The sequence below is a fragment of the Otolemur garnettii genome, unplaced genomic scaffold, assembly GCF_000181295.1.
Source record: "Otolemur garnettii isolate 467f Iridium unplaced genomic scaffold, OtoGar3 scaffold00014, whole genome shotgun sequence".
Taxonomy (NCBI): domain Eukaryota; kingdom Metazoa; phylum Chordata; class Mammalia; order Primates; family Galagidae; genus Otolemur; species Otolemur garnettii.
Genome location: NW_003852409.1, coordinates 30,918,271 through 30,939,568, shown reverse-complemented (window position 1 = coordinate 30,939,568; position 21,298 = coordinate 30,918,271). Strand labels below are relative to the sequence as shown.

The 21,298-nt window shown below is 51.9% G+C and overlaps 1 protein-coding gene across 13 annotated transcripts in view; it reads right to left on the bottom strand.

Annotated features, from left to right (window-relative positions):
• Positions 1-21,298, bottom strand: part of DNM1 (dynamin 1) — a 51,201-nt gene that overhangs the window by 3,379 nt on the left and 26,524 nt on the right. For 5 of the 13 annotated variants that reach the window (XM_003785345.3, XM_003785347.3, XM_003785348.3 and 2 more), the window contains exons 11-21: positions 16,686-16,772; positions 13,564-13,634; positions 13,306-13,357; positions 13,100-13,111; positions 9,634-9,747; positions 5,757-5,866; positions 4,899-5,010; positions 4,452-4,463; positions 3,907-4,077; positions 2,008-2,249; positions 1,415-1,630 (exon numbers count right to left, since the gene is read on the bottom strand). In XM_003785345.3, coding sequence (XP_003785393.1) covers positions 1,415-1,630; positions 2,008-2,249; positions 3,907-4,077; positions 4,452-4,463; positions 4,899-5,010; positions 5,757-5,866; positions 9,634-9,747; positions 13,100-13,111; positions 13,306-13,357; positions 13,564-13,634; positions 16,686-16,772 — 1,199 coding nt within the window. Of the gene's footprint in view, positions 1-1,414; positions 1,631-2,007; positions 2,250-3,906; positions 4,078-4,209; positions 4,225-4,451; positions 4,464-4,898; positions 5,011-5,756; positions 5,867-9,633; positions 9,748-13,099; positions 13,112-13,305; positions 13,358-13,563; positions 13,635-16,685; positions 16,773-21,298 lie in introns of all 13 variants that reach the window. The other 8 variants (XM_012802407.2, XM_012802408.2, XM_012802406.2 and 5 more) reach the window with 5 other exon arrangements.

The window sequence follows — 21,298 nt, the reverse complement described above, 5'->3', positions numbered from 1 at the left end:
AAAAAAAAAAAAAAAATGTTTCCCATGTGTTAGCAAGACTGAAGTTAGAGCATGTACCAGGTCTTATGGTTCTATACCTCACCATAGACTTGGACATGTTGAATAATATCCTTAAGAGTCTAAATCACATTAGCAGTTAGCAGAGTGCTTCTCTAGCCACATCTGCAGTTAACACAACATCCCTATAGCCACTGTCTCCCTTGATTCCCACACCAACCTGGGAGAAAGACAGAATGTTATTTGGGAGAAGGGAAAGTGAAACCCTAGGAGGAAAAATAACTTGCCTAAGTGCCCTGAGTGAACCAGCATCTTTAGACTCTCAGTCCAGCGCTCTTGCCCAATACCATGCTGCCTGCCTTTACTCAGCTGCTTTGGTCATCAGATCACCATAGAGCAAGCCCCATGCCTGGTTAGTTTTGGTTTATGGAGGCTAGACCCACAGCCCTACCCTCCAGCCATCTGGAAACAAACAGATGTTCTTGTTCTGATGTGTTCTTCCTCAGAGATCCATGGCCAGTGGAAACAGGACAAAATGAGTTAGATAACAGAGTAAGCTTCCTTGAAAGAAGGTCGTGGATCAAAAGGATAAAGCCAAAGAATGAAATAGAAGCCTTTTCCCTGGGAATCTCTGGGAATGGGGGCAGCCTTCACTTGCTCCTGCCCTGGCTCCAATCCCCATAATGGTGATCCAGCCCAGGTAGGGCCAGGGACAGGGGGAAGGAAAAAAGTCATCAGATTACCCATGGTTCTCAGAACTTTCCCCCAGCTACTCTCTGTCCTATCCCGTGCCTGGGTGCCATTCTTACACTTTCACACCCGTGTGCACGCCCACACACACATCACACATCTTATTGGTCACACAGTTTCAGCCTGGCCTCTTCCTGCAGGCCAGTGTCTGGATACTCCCTGGGACAGCTCAAGAGTCTGGACTGGGAAGTGGGGGTAGTTACATCAGGGTAGTCCTGAGTGTAACTGAATGAAATCCACACATCCAGGGGGAATCTGGCTGCAGACTCTCAGACCCCAGGTAGGCTCCCCAGGGGTTGGGAAAGGCATTGAAGACAGAATGGAGAATGGAGGAGACCGAAAAGCAGAGAGGAGGAATGCAGTGTGTGGAGGCTAAGAGTTTTTAAAAAGCGCCATGCAAGTGCTGGAGAGAAGGGGGCAGGTGGGCCTAAGAAGCCCCACAGACCCTGTCCCCAGAAAAGACCACCTCCGGGACTCAGCGCTCCCTGGGGAGCAGGCTCCACCAGCCCTCGGCCACATGTCTGTGACACTGGCACCCATGGTCAGAGTGCCTGGGATGGAGAGGGCCGGTTCTGGGGGCCAAGTCCGGTGCTCTAGCATCCGGCCCCACCCTCTCTCAGCCACGCCCGCCTGGCGGCCTCTCCCGCCGCATTCGGCCCCTACTCACCTGGGGACCCCGGGCGGGGCGCGGTTAGGGCGCGAGGGCACCTGGGGGGGAGGGCCGAAGGGGTCAGGGGAAGCCCCCGGCCTGGAGGGCACGGGGGGCGCCCCCCCCAGGGCGGACCCAGCAGGCGGAGGCCCAGGAGCAGGGCCCCGCGACCCGGGCCGGGCTGGGGGCACGGCGGGGGCTCGGCGCTGCGGCGTGGGGCTGGACGTGGGCGACCTGCGGGCGACAAGGAACCGGGCACAAGCAAAGGAGAAAGATGAGCGGCTCCGCCCCAGCCCGAGGCCCCACCCCCAGCCCTGTGCCGGCCACGCCCATGCAGGCAAGCCCCTCCTCGCCGCGCCCCTAGGTTGTAGTCGCCGGTATTAAGCCCCGCCCCCAGCGGCGCCAACCTTACAGCTTCACCCCGCCCCGCAGCCAGCGCTCCACGGCAAGCCCCGCCCCGCAAAAGCCCCTCCCCTTCCTCTCTAAACCCCGCCCCTCGCTCCAGGTGGGAGCCGCCCGGGTGACACGGGCGCGCCACTGCCCGGTCCCGGCACTCCTCCCGCGGGCCCCGGGCTGGGGGGCTTTGGGGCCGTGGGGACCGGCCCTGGTACCTGCGTCCGGCCGGTACGCTCTGCACCTGCAGCCAGGAGTCGTCCACAGGCGGGGGCATGGGCGTGCTGACGGTGGTCGTGTTGATGTCGCCGATGATGCCGAGCGCCTCCTTCAGAGCGTGGTACATGCGCAGCATCTCGTCGCGCCGCTGTGCCTGCTCAGCTGACTCTTCCATCAGTGTGTTCTGGTCCCCGCACGAGTACAGGTTGGCCAGCAGCTCAGAGAAGATGAAATCCTTGGTCTGAGGGCGGGTGAAGAAGAAAAGGGGCTGGGACTTGGGGCCTGTGATACCCTCTCCGCCCCGCTAGGCCCTGCTGGGACCGTGCGCGGGAAGGGAGCATGAGATTTGGAGTTTCAGACATGGCTCCGTAACCACCTAAACTTGGAGATCTCCCGCCCCTCCACACACACACTACCCTTTTCTCAGTTGGGGACACTGAGATCTAGAGAGGAAAAGTCACCTAAGATGACCCTAGAGGAGACTCAGGACCCGTCATGCCACCAGGACGTCTGTCTACTCAGCATTTTGAGCGTTGGTTTCCTCATCTGTAGACTGGGGTAATTATACCCTTTCTAAGGCTTTGCATGCACCCATGAACCAAAATAAGATAACAGTTTAAAATGGTCTGAGTCCTTGAGAAATAAAGTAACAGCTGTGAACGTGTGCCTGGACCAGGTGATATATGAGTCTCTACGTGCAGGGATTGGCAAATGTCCTTCCCCAGGTGTTACTTGGCCCTGCCCAGGCTCTGGGATGTTCATAGAGAGATGCTGAGGCTTTTAGAAAGCCTAGACCTGAGTATCATTTATTAATTATTTAAATATATGTTGAGCACCCACTAGGTGTCAGGCACTGTGTTTCTACACATTTTTTATGCACGTAATCTTCAACTTTAATATTATCTATATATTACATATACGGAAACTCATATAAGCAAATGAAGAGTACTTCATTTGCTCAAAGTCACACAGAGAATTTGTGGCAAAGCCAGGATTCATATCTACTTCTACTTCCCTGGAGCCATGCTTTTTCACTAAACCACAGGTTGTGTTGGTGCTGTAAAGGTATTCCAAAGCATGGTCTGGAGTTCTCAAAAGATATAGATCTCTGGCCCCTCTTGGAAAACAATTTGGCACATCTGGAATAATTTGGGTATATGAATCTACTTTTCAACTGTAAGTGAAATTTAAATTCAGATGAAGAAATTCTAATGAAAATTTAATGTCTGAATTGCATTTGGAAAATTTAGGATAAAAAGTATGTATAATATCTTGTTAATATTGTTAAATGTTGAAAAGATAATATTTCAGATATATTGGGTTAAATAATTTTTAGACTGGTTATATATTGAAAAGATAGTATTTGGGATATGTTGGATTTAAAATATAATTATTAAAATTGTTTTAGTTTCTTCTTCTTTTTTTTTTTTTTTTAGTAGAGACAGAGTCTCACTTTATTGCCCTCGGTAGAGTGCCATGGCCTCACACAACTCACAGCAACCTCCAGCTCCAGGACTTAGGCGATTCTCTTACTTCGGCATCCTGAGTAGCTGGGACTACAGGCACCTGCCACAATGCCCAGCTCTTTTTTTGTTGTTGTTGTTGCAGTTCGCCGGGCCAGGTTCAAACCCCCCACACTTGGTATATGGGGCTGGCACCCCACCCACTGAGCCACAGGCGCCACCCCTAGTTTCTTCTTTTAACATGGCTACTGGAAAATATAAAATTATAGACTAAGCCTACGTTGCATTTCTATTAGACAGCTCTGGGGCTGGGAATTTGCCTCCCTCTCTGGACCTAGTCTCGTGGGGCTGGCCAGCATCTCCCCCAGGCCAACCTGGCTTCCTGCCTCCCTGATCCCACAGGCGCACCCCGCCCTCATGTGGTGGTTCACATACATTGTTGATCATGAGATGCATGATGGTCTTGGGCATGAGGTCCCGCACTGTCTTGTTAACAATGGCCATGTATGAGTCTACCAGGTTTCGGATGGTCTCCACCTGTCGCTCCAACTGTGGGTCCATGGAGTGCATGAAGTTGTCTGAGCCATTCTCCTCAGTCTCGCTGGCCTGCCATCAGGAACAGAAGGGCATTAGGCTGGCCAGGCCATGCACCAGGCTCCAGGCACCCTCAGGATCTCAAGGATACTTGGAACACTGCTAAGGCACAGAGAGAAGCAAGTGGCTGGCACACAGAGACACCCAGCTCCCCACAAGCTCTGGACTAGGTTCTGAGTTCTCTGCTCATCCCCAGGCCTCTCAGGACCCTAGGCTCCTCTCATTTAGCCTTGTCTTAGCTCTAACTTCATTGCCTCAGACTCAGAATTTGTCTGAGTTCCCCAATCCAGAAATTTCAAAAGGACTTCTAGGGTCCCTTGCTTGAAGACCTGGCCAGAGCTGGTGTTAGGGGTGCCTAGCAGGAGGCAAGAGAGGGGCACACTCACTTTCTCCTTGTCCTGGGAGGGCCACACCAGAGCCACAGAGGCCACCACACCAGTGTCGCCACCGCCGCCACCACCAGGGAGCACAGCCGAAGCAGACACACAGAGAGGAAAAGGGGAAGGATTGAGTGAACCTGAGACATTGCACCCCAACTCTAAGGCAACTCTGACATCACAAAGTGAATGAAAAGAGAAGGTGTCACAAGAAACACCATTATAGGAAGGGGATGGAGGAAATGTCATCTGTGGCAGAGAAGGACACTTAAAACTGCTTGGGGAAGGATGGGAGGACTGGAAGGGCTTCACTGTGATCCCACTCCAGGGCAGGTAGCAGGGAGGATTCTTGCAATTTTTGAGGTAAATAAGGACTCAGAAATATGGTGTGACTTGGCATCACCAAGGATAATGCCCTGGGGCTCCCTCTCATTCTCTCTTTGCCCTGCCACTCACCCCAACACGCTCTGGGTACACGCCAGCCCTCAGGAAGGAGGCTTTCCAGCTGTCCACCTCCTCCTGTGTCTCGCAGGCTAGCTCCAGCTGCCGATAATCCTTGTAGACATTCCTGCAAGATGGGAGAAGCAATGAGGGGAGATGGGGCAAAGCCCCACCCTCTTTGGGGACCAGGGCCATGCATGGACTTTACTTTGGTGTCATCATGCCTGGGATCCAGTCCTGACTTTTTCATTTCCCAGCTGTGTGACCCTGGGCAAGACCCTTCCTCTCACTCAACCTTAGTTTCCTTATTTGGAAAATGGGTTAATGATAATTCCTGCCTTTTGGGGGCATTGTGAGGGTTCAGTGAAAAAAAGGGACTGAACCCTCATTAAAAGGGACATCCATCCATAAGACAGTATAATTCTGGGTTTAGGTCCCAGACTCGTATCAGCCACCTCCCTTACTCTCTGAGGTCTCTCCCCATGACAGCTATATTGGGCCCTTATCTCTGAGTAGGAGACAGCCCACTAGAGTCAGCTTTGAGAGGTGACTGGCTCCATAGGACACTGAGCAACAGAAGAGGACCAGGTCTGACTGGGGCTCTGCTTTGTCCCCAGTGCCTGACAGATTGTCCCTTGCAGAACAGGCACTAAACAAGTGACTGTGGGAGGGAAGGAAGGCAGGCAAGCAGGTGGGCAGGGAAGAAGTTTAGAGGGAGGGAAGGAAGATCTTGACATGATGTCCAGCACAGAATAAGAACTCAGTAAATATCTGTCAAATGATGCCTTGCTGTAGGCGTAGGGCAGGTCCCTCTCTTCCCTGGATCTGTGTACCCAGTTTCTACTCAGTGGGGCCTGGGGCTTCAGCAGGCACCTCTGCTCCGTGTTAAAGAGGGCAAAGATGTGCTTGCTCGACATGAAGCCCTTCTCCACGTCCCGCAGCTTGAGGTTGTCCACAGACAGCATGTATTTCTTCTCTTTCTCCTGTGGGTGGAGGTAGAAAAGATGAGTGAGGTTGACACTGTTCTCTGCCTCACCTCACTCCCTCACAGTGCTCCATACTGATGTGAGCCTGGGGCTGGAGAAACCCAGAGAGGTCCAGGGCTCCTGGGCATCAGCCCCCTGTCACTACATGGGTGCTCCCTCATAAAAACCCGGCTACAGAGCCCTAGGTGTTCAGGGTACCACTGGCCCCCAGTAGCATTCAAGCCAGTCCTGCCACATGGCACTGATGCATATGTGCCAGAGCCCAAGGGTGCTGGTGAAGGGTGGTGAGGCTTAGTGTGGCTCACTCAATCCCTCCCAGAGCAATTCCTGGATACAAGCCAGGCTAGCCCCAGGCAGGGACTGCACACTTGGGCCCCTCTAGCCCCCAGCCTGGCCATCTCTGACTTCATTTCCTGACTGCAGAGATCAGAAAGAGGGGGCCATCAGCCTCGGCAGCTTCAAAGGGCCACCCACGTGTTAGCAATCAGGCATGCAGCACAAGTCTGGAGATGGTGTGTCTGTGTGTGCAACGTGTGTTTGTGTGTCTCTGACAACACACGCTCACCTGCCCCGAGGACATATCCTATCACCATTATGTTTGTATGTTCATGTGCCTGTGATGTGTGTGCACACATGTGTCTGGGGAGATGTGCAAGCTGTGTGTCAGTGAGAGCATGTCTGCATATCGAGGGGGATGTATGCATACTTTGTAGATGTGTGGCAACTGTGATGCCTACAAGTTTGCACAGACATGCCTGTGGGCTTGCACTGTGGGTCACATCCTCACCTGCATACAGTTTGTGCAGTGAGTTGTACAGTCCATGTCCAGTTTACCTGGAGCTGTCTGTGAGGAGTTATGTGTCCCCGTGCACAGGCGTGGGGGGGTGCTAGGCACATGTGCAAATGTGAGTATGCGTGGTGTGGGCTGACATGTGTCTGTAGGCTGCTATGTCCCAGGGAGGGGTTCAAAGATCTGGAGAGGAGGTATCCTAGGATGGGACTCCAGGAGTAGGAGGGGTTTCTGCCAGCTGGCACACTTGCTCACCCAACATCACAGAATTTATGCAAGAGCCGGGGTCTGAGTGGGTCTTAGGGACTCAGAGGGCTGAGGCATGAGCCCGGGCTGGGGATCTCAGGTAGGGGGCTGGGTTTAAGGGGGCCTTGCTCCCTGGTCCTCACGTCATCCTGCCCACCCCTCTCCATCTCCCCCACTCGCCTGGCCCATGCAGCCACATAAAGCCCCCTTTATGCCAGGCGGGTGGCCGGGAGCCCCAGAGGGCGGCTGGGGGAGGAGAGAAGGAAGTTGCACATTCGGCCAGGGAACATCTGGAACCGTTCAAGGGAGGCCCTGCCGCCACCGCCACCGCCCTGTGCTTTGGGGTTGGACACTAGGTAGGAGCGGCCTCTTCCCCCCTTCCTGCTGGCCAGCCCCCTCCCCAGGCCCCTCCTTCCCGGCCCCAGCTCCCGCTCACCCCTGCCACGTCAAAGGAGGCAGAAGGGGAGTTAGGAGCACAGAGGGGACCACGGGCTGGCTGGGCTGGGGCTGGGGGACGCTGGGGCTGTGGGGTCCTTGGCTCTCCAGGGGATGGGGCTGAATTTCCCACCGGATGGACAGACACTGCCGCATGGATGGATCAGAGGACACCTCCACTCCGTCTACCCAGTGTTTAGACTATCTGTTCAGGACTCCCAGATTGTACAGTAGTCTGCACATTGGTTAGGCTGGGCTGGGCTAGACCCTCAGTGCCGCCGCTGGAGAACCGGAGAACCCGATCGACCCCTGCCCACCATCCCGGAACAGGAGCCTGGAGCTGGGGCAGGAAGCTTGGGGGGCACAAGGCAGGCTGGGGGGAAGCAGAGAGGGATGGTGTACCACCCTGCTGTGCAAGTGGTGGGGGGTAGTGGTGATGAGGGGAGGGTGTCAGAGAAAGACTAAGATGGGGGGTCACCTGGGACTGGGGATGTGGGCAGCTGCTTGTGTTCCCAGAGTGCTTCCGTCACCCCCCAAAACCTAAGGGCTGGTGGCTGGGTGGAGGAGGGAGAAAGAGCACTCTCCCCAAGCCTGGACCACCTCCATGTACCCAGCAGTCCTAGTGCAAAAATCCACTCACACTCAACATACACACACCTTGACACACACCCCAGCTCCCACACACACACATGAGCACCCCCTAAACCTTAAATCTCTCACATCCATGCCCCAAACACACACGCACATCACATGCACATGCATACACAGGCACACAGAGGCACACACGGCTCTGCAGTGGAACACTCCTCCCCCACCCTTACATCCCCAATCCACACGCATATGCTACACTATCTCACATGCACACACACACACACCCGCTTATACCCAAGCACACCTCCAACACACACATTCTGTCCCCAAATGCAAATACGGACCTGCCTATTCCAAACACATCCAGACCTAGATGCTCATACACCCCCCACATATAAGATCCACAAGCCACACACACTTACACACATACATACCCCACCTTAGAGCACCCACTGCCCATACCCCACATATATTACTCAGAGCTGGTTTTCACGCATAGCTAAACTCACATGTACACAAAATCACAAAAAAGATCCACATGACTCGATTCAGACAGGGGACCTCTCTGAGTTACACTCCCCTCTTTCCCCAGTGTAGCCAGTCTTGGGTCCTCAGCTCCAAGTCACCCACCCCCGCCCCTTCCAACCCTATGTAAAGAGTCTCAACATAGAGGTGTCAGACACATGGGGGCATCGAGGGAGCCTGCCAGGGTGACAGAGCAGGAAGCAACCCCCTGAACCCCATGCTACCTCACACTCCATCCCTTCCAGAGGCCCCCATGCTCAGGGAGAGGCCAGCATTGGGGTAATGAGGTCCAGATGGCTTGGCGCCCCTGCCAGTGACGACAGAGGGCCCTGCCCAAGGTGGGGAGGTGGGGCCCCTGCCCAGGGCAGATTTGAAGGAGACAGGGACCTAGGAAAGGGCTTGGAGACCAAAATCACAGGCCCCCATCCAGAGCCCAACTCCCCCGTGGAGAGTGCCCTAGCCTCCAACAGACCCCTCAGGAAGAAGTGGGTCCTTTCCCCCACTCCTTAGCCAGCTGGAGTTCATTACCACAAGCCCACCCCCAGCCCTCCCCACTCTCTCTGGTCACCTCTGGAATCCAGATGTGGAAGCCAAATAGACTCATTCTTAAAGGAGACCAGCAAAAGGGGAGGGAGGTGGCAGGAGGCTTCTGTGTGTCCTAGTGGGCAGGGAGGGGTTTCGAGCAGTGGCTCTGCAGGGCCCCATCACTGCTTATCTCCAGGCCTAGAGGCACTCTGGGTATTTCCCTTGGACCACAGGGGTCTAGAGGACTGGGGCGCAGGGGTTAACCGGGTGTCTGGCAGCTGGACTTGTATGTGTCATGGGCCTGTGGGGGCCACGGAGGAGGCGGCACGCCCTGAAGCAGGAAAACAGGAAGGCCGCTGGGCCGCAGGGTCAAGGAGGGGCACCCAGCACCCCTGCCCACCCTCTCCAGGGCATTCAGCCCCAAGCTTCCCAGTTGTGCCAAGCCACCTCTTCCTTCCAACCTGGGCAAGAAGGTACCTCCCTGCCCCAACCCTAGGCCCCAGGATTGCTTGCCTCTTATCCTTGCATCTCACCTCCACCCATGGGGCTTTGATGGGGCTTTTTTTAAAGCCCCCTTTTTGTGGTCTGGTCTATTCCAAGCCCATGATAACTCTGATCACCAGCCCCATGGCAACCAGTGGCCTCTGCTCACCTCATCATCCTTGTACCAGGACAGATTCTCAGCAGTCAGCACAAACCAGTACTCCTTGGAGCCCCCCTTCATGATGCCAATATTGTTGATGGTCAGCCAACCCTTCCGGATGACCTAGAGGGGGAGGGACAGGGGGTCAGTGGGCAGGGGCCAAGCTTCCGGTGGTGGGGGAGGGATTGAATAGGCAAAGAGAGGCATTCAAAAGCCCACTGCTCCTCCAAAACTTGGAGGCCTGGCAGGTCAGACATGGTGGGGGCCAGACCTGCCCTGATGTGACCCACAAGAGGACAGAGGAAGGCAGAGTTCAGCTTAGGGTAAAGAGCCTTCTGACAGAGCTGTCCAAGTAAGAGACTGATGGCCTTGGTAAGAGATTGCCAAAAGTGTGCGAGAAAAAGTTTATGTGGCTGATTGCAGGAAACAACTTTAAATGTCTTTTAAGCTTAAAATCTAATCTAAAACTTGTTTCTGACCTCAGGAACTTTTCTCATGCTGCTGTTGCCTCTGCTTAGAAAGGCTTCTCCTTCCTTTATACCTTGCAAATGCCTACTTATCCTTTGAGCATCAGCTCAGAATTCCCATTCTTTTTTTTTTTGGTAAGAAAGGTCTTTACTGGTGGGGGAGGGAGGCTGCAGAGCAGCCTCAAGGAGGAGAGAAAAAAGAGAAAGCCAGAATTCCCATTCTTAGGCAGGTTCTCCCTGGCCTCCAATATAAACCAAGATCCCATAATAATCTTTAACACTCTGCTAATTTGTCTTCTGTCAGAATGATTATGATTTTAAATTAATTTCTCTCTGTGTATACATGTGTATGTGGGGTGGGGGAGAGAATCTCTGTTCATGCAGCCCCCTCTGCTAAATACCCTCTTAGTTACCAGTATGTTCCAGCTCCTTGCAGAGTGTTTGGAAGACAGTAAGTGATCAATAAATAATTGTGGCTTGGATAAATGAACACTGCACTAATATGGTTCTAAGCATCTTTGGCCTCAGGCCCTGAGACAGGAGAGAGAGCTGATCTATGAATGGCCAGGCCCCTTCCTCCTGGAGAAAGCTGACTAATAAGCAAAAGTCCCTTTCCATGGCAGGAAGCAGCTGTCCCAGGACTATCCTGAGCCATGGCCACAGAACACAGCCTATGGCTTCTGCTTCAAAAGCATAGTCACTAGTTGAGCCCTGGTGGTGAATCTGACTGAGAGGATGGTGGAGCTGTTTCTGCTCTCTTCCCTAGTCCTCACCTCCCTGGCTTCTTTGAGCATCTACAGAAGACCCAAGGAGGCCTGGGACTGGCAGCAAAGCCTGCTGGTACCAGGCTGGCTTTTAGATCCTGCCTTACCCCACTCTGGCTTCCCCAAGAACCTTGCTGAGAAACCAAGCTACAGCTGAGCTGAGGGGAGACCATGGCTGCCTTTGCCAGGTAATAGGGCTGTCCCTCTCCTACCCCATCCTGTCAAGTGAGGATCCCTAGTGTTTTGTCACCATCTTTGGAATTGAATCCACTCTGGGTCCCAGAATCTGACCAGCAGATCTTGCCACCTAATCCCTGCCCTGACTAGCAGCCTTGTCCTCCCCTTGGCCACCCCCAGCCCCTCTGGAACCCTGTACCAGGGACCTCTTGCTCCCAAACCCCCACCCTGCCTGGGACTCTCAGGGACCTTAGCTGACAAAGGTCAGCAGGCCAAAGTTTGAGTCCTGACCAGGGCCATCAGAGCTTAGGCACCAGTGAGTGTTGGCTGAGCCACACTGTGGTATTACATTCCTTCCTTCCTCCCTCCATTCTATTGAGCACCTACTGTGCACCAGGCACTGGGCTTGGGCCTGAGGATCTAATGATAAACACAACAGACTCAGGCTTCCCCATAGGGACCTAGAGGGAAACAGACATTAGACCAACACCTAGAGCAGTGATTTCAATCGGTGTGCCATGGCACACCAAGAGGATCTTAAGTATGCCACAGAAAATTTTAAAGGTCCTTAATTAAATTATTATTTTTTGACACAGAGTCTCATTTTGTTGCCCCTGGTAGAGTGCCATGGCATCATAGCTCACAGCAACCTCAGACTCCTGGGCTCAAGTGATTCTCCAGTCTCAGCCTCCCGAGTAGCTGGGATTACAGGTGCCCACCACAAGGCCCAGCTATTTTTAGGGACGGGGTCTTGCTCTGGCTCAGGTTGGTCTCGAACTCCTGAGCTCAGGCAATCTACCTGCCTCAGCCTCCCAGAGTGCTAGGATTACAGGCATGCCCGGCCCACTTCTTTTTTCTTTTTTGAACAACATAATTTAAGTGTGCTGCAAAAGTTGAACTATAGGCTTGGTGCCAGGGGCTCAAGTGGCTAAGGTGCCAGCCACATACACCTAAGGTGGTGGGTTCAAATCCAGCCTGGGCCCGCCAAACAACAATGATGGCTGCAACCAAAAAATAGCCAGGCATTGTGGTGGGCGCCTATAGTACCAGCTATTGGGAGGCGGAGGCAAGAGAATCGCTTGAGCCCAGGAATTGGAGGTTGCTGTGAGCTGTGATGCCATGGCACTCTACCCAGGGGGACAGCTTGAGGCTCTGTCTCAAAAAAAAAAAAGTTGAACTATAGGTTCAAGTGTGCTATGAGACAAAAAAGGTTGAGAATCACTGCTGTAGAGTCTTAAAAAGAAACTAGGGCCTCTGGAACCTAGGGAAAGGAAAGCTGAGGCCCTTCGGGCTCATGGGTACAACTGGGGTGAGGGAGGGCTTCTGACCAAGGGCGGTTCCATAGATATCTAAAGGACAGACAGCAGGCAGCCTGGTGAGGAGTGATTTGTTTCTTAACCTTTCATTCATCTTTTTTTTTTTTTTTTTTTTTTTTTGAGGAGACAGAGCCTCAAGCTGTCCCCCTGGGTAGAGTGCTGTGGCATCACAGCTCACAGCAACCTCCAACTCCTGGGCTCAAGCGAATCTCCTGCCTCTGTCTCCCAAGTAGCTGGGACTACAGGCGCCTGCCACAACGCCCAGCTATTTTTTGGTTGCAGCCATCATTGTTGTTTGGTAGGCCTGGACTGAATTCGAACCCGCCAGCTCAGTGTATGTGGCTGGCACCTTAGCCACTTGAGCCATAGGCACTGAGCCTCATTCATCTTTTTACTCAGCTCTCTGGTGGTGATGGGTATCAGCTTCTTCAACAAACACGCCCCTCTCACATGCGTGCATCCAATGGATGTTTAAGAAGCACCTACTTGGTGCTGGGCCTGTGCCAGGCCTCTCCACCCACACAGCCCCACCTTGTCTGCTCTGTCTGAAGTCGGTGGCTGGCTCATATGCACTGATGGACAAGTGGATGGGTCCAAGCCTGCCTCTGGCCTGAAGGCAGGTGGGGGTATCAGGTGTGTTCCAGCAGCTTGAGCCAAATGGCTCCCTCTTGCCCCCCGGCAGATCCCCACTACCAAAGGCCCCTTCCTCCCCCTCACTACACAAGGCAAGAGCCCCAGTCCTGGTACTCACCAGAATCTCATCCTGCAAAGAGGTAACCATAGCAACCACGAGAAGCATCGGGGAGAGAGGAGAGAGGGTTACTGAGGCAGAGTGGGAGGCTTGTGGCTGGCAGCTGGCTCCCGTGGGACCCTTCCCCTCAGGGGAGGGTGCTCTCAGAGTTTGACATCCTTCCGACGCCCTCCATCCCTCGGGCTGGGGTACTAAGGTCCACTCACCTGGTTCCCTGAAGCCTTCTTCTTGTTCATCTGGTTGCTCCTCTGCTGAGCACTAATGGGAGAGAGGGAGGAGTCTCAGAATCTCAGAACTTTTCTTCAGAGGCCCAGTTCCACTGACCATTGCCATTATTAAGTGGGCACAGGACCCAGAGGGTTAACCTAGGAGGCCTGGGATATACACACACACATACACACACACACACCTCCCACACACACAGAGGAGGTGTCACCTTCCTTCTCTGCCCAGGGAGCACTCACTTGGCAAAGCCTATGAAGTCCTCATGGTTAGTGTTCATATAAGCCAGCTCAATATCGATAAGAAGCATGACCTGTAAGGATACAGAGGTCAGTGGGCAAGTACAAAAGATAGCACAAAGGGCCAGGCATGGTGGCTCACACCTGTAATCCTGGGACTCTGGGAGGCCAAGGTGGGTGGATTGCTTGAGCTCAAGAGTTCGAGAACAGCCTGAACAAGAGTGGAAACCCCATCTCTAAAAATAGCCGGGCATTGTGGCAGGTGCCTGTAGTCCCAACTACTTGGGAGGCTGAGGCAAGAGACTCGCTTGAACCCAAGAGTTTGAGGTTGCTGTGAGCTATGATGCCACAGCACTCAATCCCAAGGTGACTGAGTGAGACTTTGTCCCCCCTCCAAAAAAAGATAGTACAAAGTTTAAATATACAAGACAAGCTGGGAGAAAAATCCTTGTGCCACAACAGAAGGTGAGTATCTGTACTAAGTAGAGTCCCTACAACCAGTAAGTGAAAGACGAGAGAAACACATCAAAATAGTCAAAGAACGTGAATGGGTAATCCAAGAAGAAATGCATGCACCAATATGGACATGTGAAAAATGCTCACCCTCGTTAATAAAGCCATGTAAGTTAAAACAATGAGACCCTCTTTGTACCTATAAAATTAATAATAAACACTGATAATGACAAGTTTGACACAACTACATGGAGAGAGGATCTCCTATATAGGCAATGGAAGTGTAAATTAGTATCACCTTCTTGGAGGGCAACTTGGCAATATTTAACGACATCAAAATGCACATAATCACTTCTAGAATTGTATTTCACAGATAAACTCATCAAGTAAGCAAAGATATATGTACCTGAGGGTTAATGTAGTATGGTTTGTAAAAGAGAAAAACTGGGAACAAGCCATTAGCCATCAGAGGGTGAAATAGATTATTATATCCTATAAACAAGAAAATACTCTGTAACTCATCAAAAGACGAAGGACAATTTCTATTTCTGCCATGGTAAGACCCCTCCTTGCAAATTATTAAGTGTGAAGGGATTCATAATTAAGCCATTAGGAGAATGACTTTATAGATGGGGCAGATTGCTAGGTCCATACCCAACCCACTGCTTCCCGTGAGCCTGGGCCCTGTCCCCAGAGAGCCTCAAATTCCACAGACAAAGCATTTCTGCTTCACAGTGACTGGTGAAGACATATAAGGAGATATGTCTGACAGGTAATAGGTACTCAACAGATGTTCCCCACCACTGTTATCTTTAGAGAAAAAAGGCACGACACAGCAAGATTATGGTTCTTTAAGATAAAGATGGTATCTGGAGTGTGAGTGTGAGTGTGTGTGTGTGTGTGTATGTGTGTGCATGCCTAGGAAAATGCCTGGAAGGTGACACACCAAATTGTTATTTTAATATTTAAAATAGTGCTTATTGAGACTCTGTCTCAGAAACATAGTGCTTATTTTCAGGAGTGATGAAGAGTGAATGGAGGGATACTTCCTTCCTTGCAATGTAATCACTTCTATACTGATGAATGTTTGCAATTAAAAAGCAATTGGTAAGTATTGAAAACTATGACATTCCCCAAAATGTAAATGAATAGAGATAGCATCACTGGGGAGAAGGAATATGTCAGAACAGGGACTGGGAAATGGGAGCCACAGGTGGGTATAGATAGAGGGGATGGCAGAGGAAAGAGGACTTATCTTTGAGCTTCATGAGTGTCACAGTGCATCTCTGCTTCTCAAGGCTCAGAGGCAGCATGCAGTGACTGTGATTGAATGAATGACACAAGGGGATGTGGCTATGAGGGTGACCTAGAGAAATAGCAAATCAACAGAGGCCAAAGAGAGATGAGCAGAAGGACAGACTATCAGAAAGTTAAGAAAGCCAGAGAAGCGGCTCGGCGCCTATGGCTCAAGCGGCTAAGGCGCCATCCACATACACCTAAGGTGGCGGGTTCGAATCCCCAGCCCGGGCCCACCAAACAACAATGACGGCTGCAACCAAAAAATGGCCGGCGTTGTGGCGGGCGCCTGTAGTCCCAGCTACTTGGGAGGCTGAGGCAGGAGACTCGCTTGAGCCCAGGAGTTGGAGGTTGCTGTGAGCTGTGATGCCATGGCACGCTACCCAGGGGGATAGCTTGAGGCTCCGTCTCAAAAAAAAAAAAAAAAGAAAATAGTATGGCTCAAAAAATTAAGCATAGAATCACCACATGGCCCAGCACTTCCACTTCTTTTTTTTTTTTTTTTTTTTGAGACGGAGCCTCAAGCTATCCCCCTGGGTAGAGTGCCATGGCTTCACGCTCACAGCAGCCTCCAACTCCTGTGCTCAAGCGAGTCTCCTGCCTCAGCCTCCCAAGTAGCTGGGACTACAGGTGCCCGCCACAGCGCCTGGCCATTTTTTTTTGGTTGCAGCCATCATTGTTTGGCAGGCCCGGGCTGGGGATTCGAACCTGCCACCTTAGGTGTATGTGGCTGGCGCCTTAGCCACTTGAGCCACAGGCGCCGAGCCAGCACTTCCACTTCTAGGTATACACCCCCAAAAATTGAAAGCAGGGACATGAACAGATATTTGTACACCTAGCTTCATAACTGCATTGTTTACAATAGCTCCCAAATGGAAATAACCCAAATGAATAAGCAAAATGTGGCTTATGCATACAATGGAGTATTACTCAAGTCTTAAAAAAGAAAGAGATTCTGACACATGCTCAACACAGATGAACCTTGAAGACATTATGCTAAGTGACAAATGATTCCATTTACATGAGATACCTAGAAAAAGTCCAATTCACAGAGACAGAAAGTAGAAGGGTGGGTGTCAGGGGATGGGGAGGCAGGGAACAGGGAATCATTGTCCTGTGGGGAAAGAGTTTCAGTTTGGCAAAAAGAGTTCTGTGGATGGATGGAGGTGATGGTGATGATGGTTGTGCAACAGTGTGAATGTACCCAACATGGCTGAAATGTATTTTACATTTTAAGTCATGTGTATTTTACCACGATAAAAAAGAGAGAGAAGCAGAGTCAGTATGAGAGAAGAATGAGACAGAGCAGACGAAATAGGAAGACGAGCCCCCAGGGCAGGAGTGAAGGGTGGGAAGGTAGCGGGGCTGAGGCTCACCTGCTCCTTGGTGCGCCCCTCGCGCTCCCGGATGTGGGTAGTCACGATGCGCTCCATCTCCTCCCGCAGCCGCGGGTACTGCTGGAGCTGGGGAAGGGCGGAGGGCAGAGAGCCAGGTACGCGGGGGCATGGGCAGCAGCACCCAAGCCCACCAGAGCCCAGGGAGCCAGGGCGGGGGGTGGGAGGTGGGAGGGAGGCGCACACAGAATACCCACGGTGCGGGGAAGAGCCTGGGGTCACAGGAAGCTGACGGCACCAAGCCTCGGCCTCCCCTTTCCCCTAAGTGTGGGTTCCAAATGGCAACTCCAGACCCTCCTCGCTGGCCTACCTGGGAAACTTCAGGGGAAAGGGGAGCTGCCGGTGGGAGAAATGTGGCGAGGCCAGCCTGCCTTGAGGCGCCATCTCCACAGCAGCCATCTTGGGAGCGGACCTGTTCGGCCAGGCCTTGTCATTTCCAAGGCTTTCACTGACCCTCAGGGCTATCCATTGCCTTTCTAAAAGGCTTGGAGGAACAACCAGATGGGAATCAGGCTGGGAACAGCATCCATCCAGATTCCTATCCAGGAGGAATGGGGGTTTGGGGAAGGCAGGGCCCAAGGTGCCAGTTGGCCTCCTGAGTTAGGCTGGGGACAGACAATGCTCCTTGTCAGAGCTAGGGTCGGGGTGGGGCTCAGGGGAAAACCAGCAATCTCACCAAAGGACAGGCAGGAGCCACAGGCACAGTCATGCGAGGGGTGGGGGGCATGCGGAGGGGGGCCCAGCAGCATGAGCAGCACCCCGCGGGGCCTGGCTGGGCCTGGCCCTCTTGGTGGAATCCATCCAGTTCTGCCTCCCTTTCCATGCTCCTGCCTGGCACCATCATCACCAGACACATCTGCCTGGCTCTGAGCTGGCTGGCCAAGCTGCCGCTACCCCATTCCCTGACGGGCACCCGTTGCTCCAAACCCTTCCCCCTCTGACTGTGAATGGTGTCATCAGCCTGCCCCGAGTGCCTGCCTGAGAGCCAAGTTAGCGGCCTTTCTGGCTCCCCAACCCCCAAATCAACTGGGATGTAACTGTCCCAAAGGCAGGGACCAGGGCAGGGCCAGGCACACTGCCAGTGTTTGAAGAGGGCATGTTGAAGGAATGAGGGAATGAATGAAGGATGGATGTCTTTGCTCTCCTTGCCAGGGTGAATGGGCACAGGGTCCTTGGCCCCTTGGTTCATGAACAGCTCTTCCTTGCGGAGGGAGACTCACTGAGCTTCTAACATGGCAACCCACCTGCAGGGACCTGTAGGTTGGCCAGCCCTCCCCACCGGGTACCCAGAGGGGGCAAAGCTAGGAGTACTCTTTGTCTCTCTTCCTGTGGCTGATTAGGCCCCTCAGGTGGGTCCCCCAGTGTGGGAAGAAAGCTAGAGATCATTGTGCCTGAGTCACAAGGAATGGTTCTGGGGGCAAGATGAAAGCCAAGGAGATTGAAGGGGGTGGCTTCAGGAGAGGCAAGAGGATGGGGGAGAAAGCAGCGCCCTGGATGCCAGCCTAGGAGAGGCAGACACAAGAAATGCCCACACCCCACACCCATCCGGTGGCTGTACCAAGGGTGGCTGGTATGGCCAAACTTAGGGGACCTGGGAGGGGCAGTCTGAGACCTGAGGCTTAAAAACACCAGCTAGGAAGTGCCGGTGGGCCCCTCTGCCCATGAGGCTGCAGAACAGACTCTCCTTGCAGTCTCTGAATCTAGGCAGAGATTTGGACAGAGTCACGGCCACCAGCCACCTCTGGGGTGGTCCCAAGTATTCCTTCCCAGGGTAGGGTTGGAAGGGTTGGGGGTGGACAGGGATGGAGACGGAGGGAGCAATTTGCCAAAGAGTATGACCAGTTCTCCTACTAACCGCCTGCATGTTATATTTCTCAAGTTTTCCACATGTCACACACAGCAGGGCGGTCTCAGCCCCTTTGAGTTCTGTTCCCTTTAAGCATCTTTTTCCATTCTGGCTGCTTGTGAACATTTCCAGGACTTTTAGCCAGTTTTTAAAATGGAACTTTCCTCTCTCAGTCCATGGCTGAGGGGGCGGTCAGCCTGGAGCTCATTGGTTAGCCACTAGGGACATAGCCCCTAGAGCCACGTGGCCCTGGGTTCAAAGCCAGGCCTGTCTGCCACCTCTCCTCAGAAAGGTAACTAGACCTCTCTGAGCCTCAGTTTTTCTATGTGTAAAATTGGGTAGTAATTGTGCCATCCCTCTTAGGGTTGTTGAGAGGATTGAGTAGCAAATACATTGTGTGCCCGACATTAAACTCTAGATTTCATTGAGAGATAGAAAGTCTAATGCCAGGAGTAATTAGAGTTGAACACTTATCAACCCCCTGGCAAAAGTGGCTTGCTAAACTTAGAAAACCTGGAAGAAAAAATAGACAAAGATGAGTTAGTTTTGCCATATAAAGAAAAAACAGGCCAGGCGTGGTGACTCACGCCTGTTATCCTAGCACTCTGAGAGGCTGAGGCGGGTGGACTGCCTGAGCTAAGGAGTTTGAGACAAGCCTAAGCAAGAGCCACACTTCATTTCTACTAAATATAGAAAAAAACTAGCTGAGTATTGTGGTGGGAACCTGTAGTCCCACCTAGTGGGAGGCTGAGGCAGGAGGATCTCTTGAACTCAGGTGTTTGAGGTTGCTGTGAGTTAGGCTGACATCACGGCACTCTAGCCTGGGCAAGAGAGTGGGAGTTTGTCTCAAAAAGACAAACAAACAAAAAATAGGCTCAGTGCCTGTGGCTCAAGTGGCTAAGGTGCCAGCCACATACACCTGAGGTGGCAGGTTCAAATCCAGCTCGGGCCTGCCAAACAACAATGACAGCTGCAACCAAAAAATAGCCAGGCATTGTGGCGGGTGCCTGTAGTCCCAGCTACTTGGGAGGCGGAGGCAGAGAATCGCTTGAGCCCAGGAGTTGGAGGTTGCTGTTAGCTATGATGCCATGGCACTCTACCTAGGGTGACAGCTTGAGGCTCTGTCTCAAAAAAAAAATAGGCTCGGTGCCTGTGGCTCAAGCAGTTAAGGTGTCAGCCACATACACCAGATGTGGAGGGTTAGAATCCAGCCCGGGCCGGCCAAACAACAATGACAACTATAACCAAAACGTAGCTGGGCATTGCAAGGGGCGCCTGTAGTTCCAGCTACTTGGGAGGCTGAGGCAAGAGAATTACTTGAGCCTAGGAGTTGGAGAATGCTGTGAGCTGTGATGCCACAATACTCTAAACAGAGCTTGAGGCTCTGTCTCAAAAAAAAAAATTACAGTATATTAAACAAATCAAAACCCAAAGGTATTATTTTCCTCCTTTTGGACCAAAGCTTTCCTTTTATTTATTTATTTGTGGGAAGTGGGTATCTCAATATGTTGCCCAGGCTGGTCTCGAACTCTTGGTCTCAAGCAATCCTTCTCCCTCCCAAAGTGCTGAGATTACAGATCTGAGGCACTGTGCCAGGCCCAAAGCTTTACTTGTTAAAGTTTTTGTTGACTGGGCAGTGCCTGTGGCTCAGTGAGTAGGGCGCCAGCCCCATATACCGAGGGTGGTGGGTTCAAACCCAGCCCTGGCCAAACTGCAACCAAAAAATAGCCAGGCATTGTGGCAGGCACCTGTAGTCCCAACTACTCAGGAGGCTGAGGCAAGAGAATCGCCTAAGCCCAAGAGCTGGAGGTTGCTATGAGCTGTGAAGCCACAGCCCTCTACTGAGGGTGACAGGCTAAGACTGTCTCTAAAAAAAATAAAAAAGCTTTTGTTGATCAATTTTTCTGCTTACAAAAATCATATAGACTCATATAAATGATTTGAACATGACTAAAATTTGTGAAGTAGAAACAAAAAGATTCCTATGTGCCCTGCCATCTTTTAAAATAATGGTTAGCAATTTGGTGTATATGCCTTTGGAATTTTAGCATTCAAATATATTATTCCCCCCCACTACCATACATCCTTTTCTGAAGCCTGCATTTTTTTTCTCAGTACACTATGGAGGGACATGTAAATGGAAACAAATTAGCCTTGTTCTTTTAGTAGCTATAGTCTGTGTGATACTTTACATATTATCAGTCCCCTCTTGATGGATGTCTAGGTTGTTTTCAAAATTTTACCATAGTTACAATTTTGCATTTCTGAATTTCAGCAAACTGTTCTATGGTTTTATTTTAATTTTTTACTTGTTTTTGTTTTCTTCAGTTTTTGGCCAGGGGCCGGGTTTGAACCCACCACCTCTGGTATATGGGGCCAGGGCCCTACTCCTTGAGCCACAGGTGCTACCCTATTTTTCTTTTTTTAATTTTGCTTTCAAACTCATCTTAGTTTGAAGGGTTTTTTAAATTATTTTTTCTTTCTTCCTTTAGCAATTCTCTTGCCCTTTGCCTCCCAAGGAGCTGGGATTACAGAGCCGACCACAGTGCCTGGCATTTTTTTTTTTTTTTTTTTGGTAGGGACAGAGTCTCACTCTGGCTCACTCCGGCTCACTCCGGCTCATGCTGGTCTCATGCTGGTCTGGAACCTCTGAGCTCAGGCGATCCACCCACCTCGGCTTCCAACAGCTCTGGGACAACAGGTGTGAGCCACCATGGCTGGCCTATTCTATGTTTTTTCTTTTTTTTTT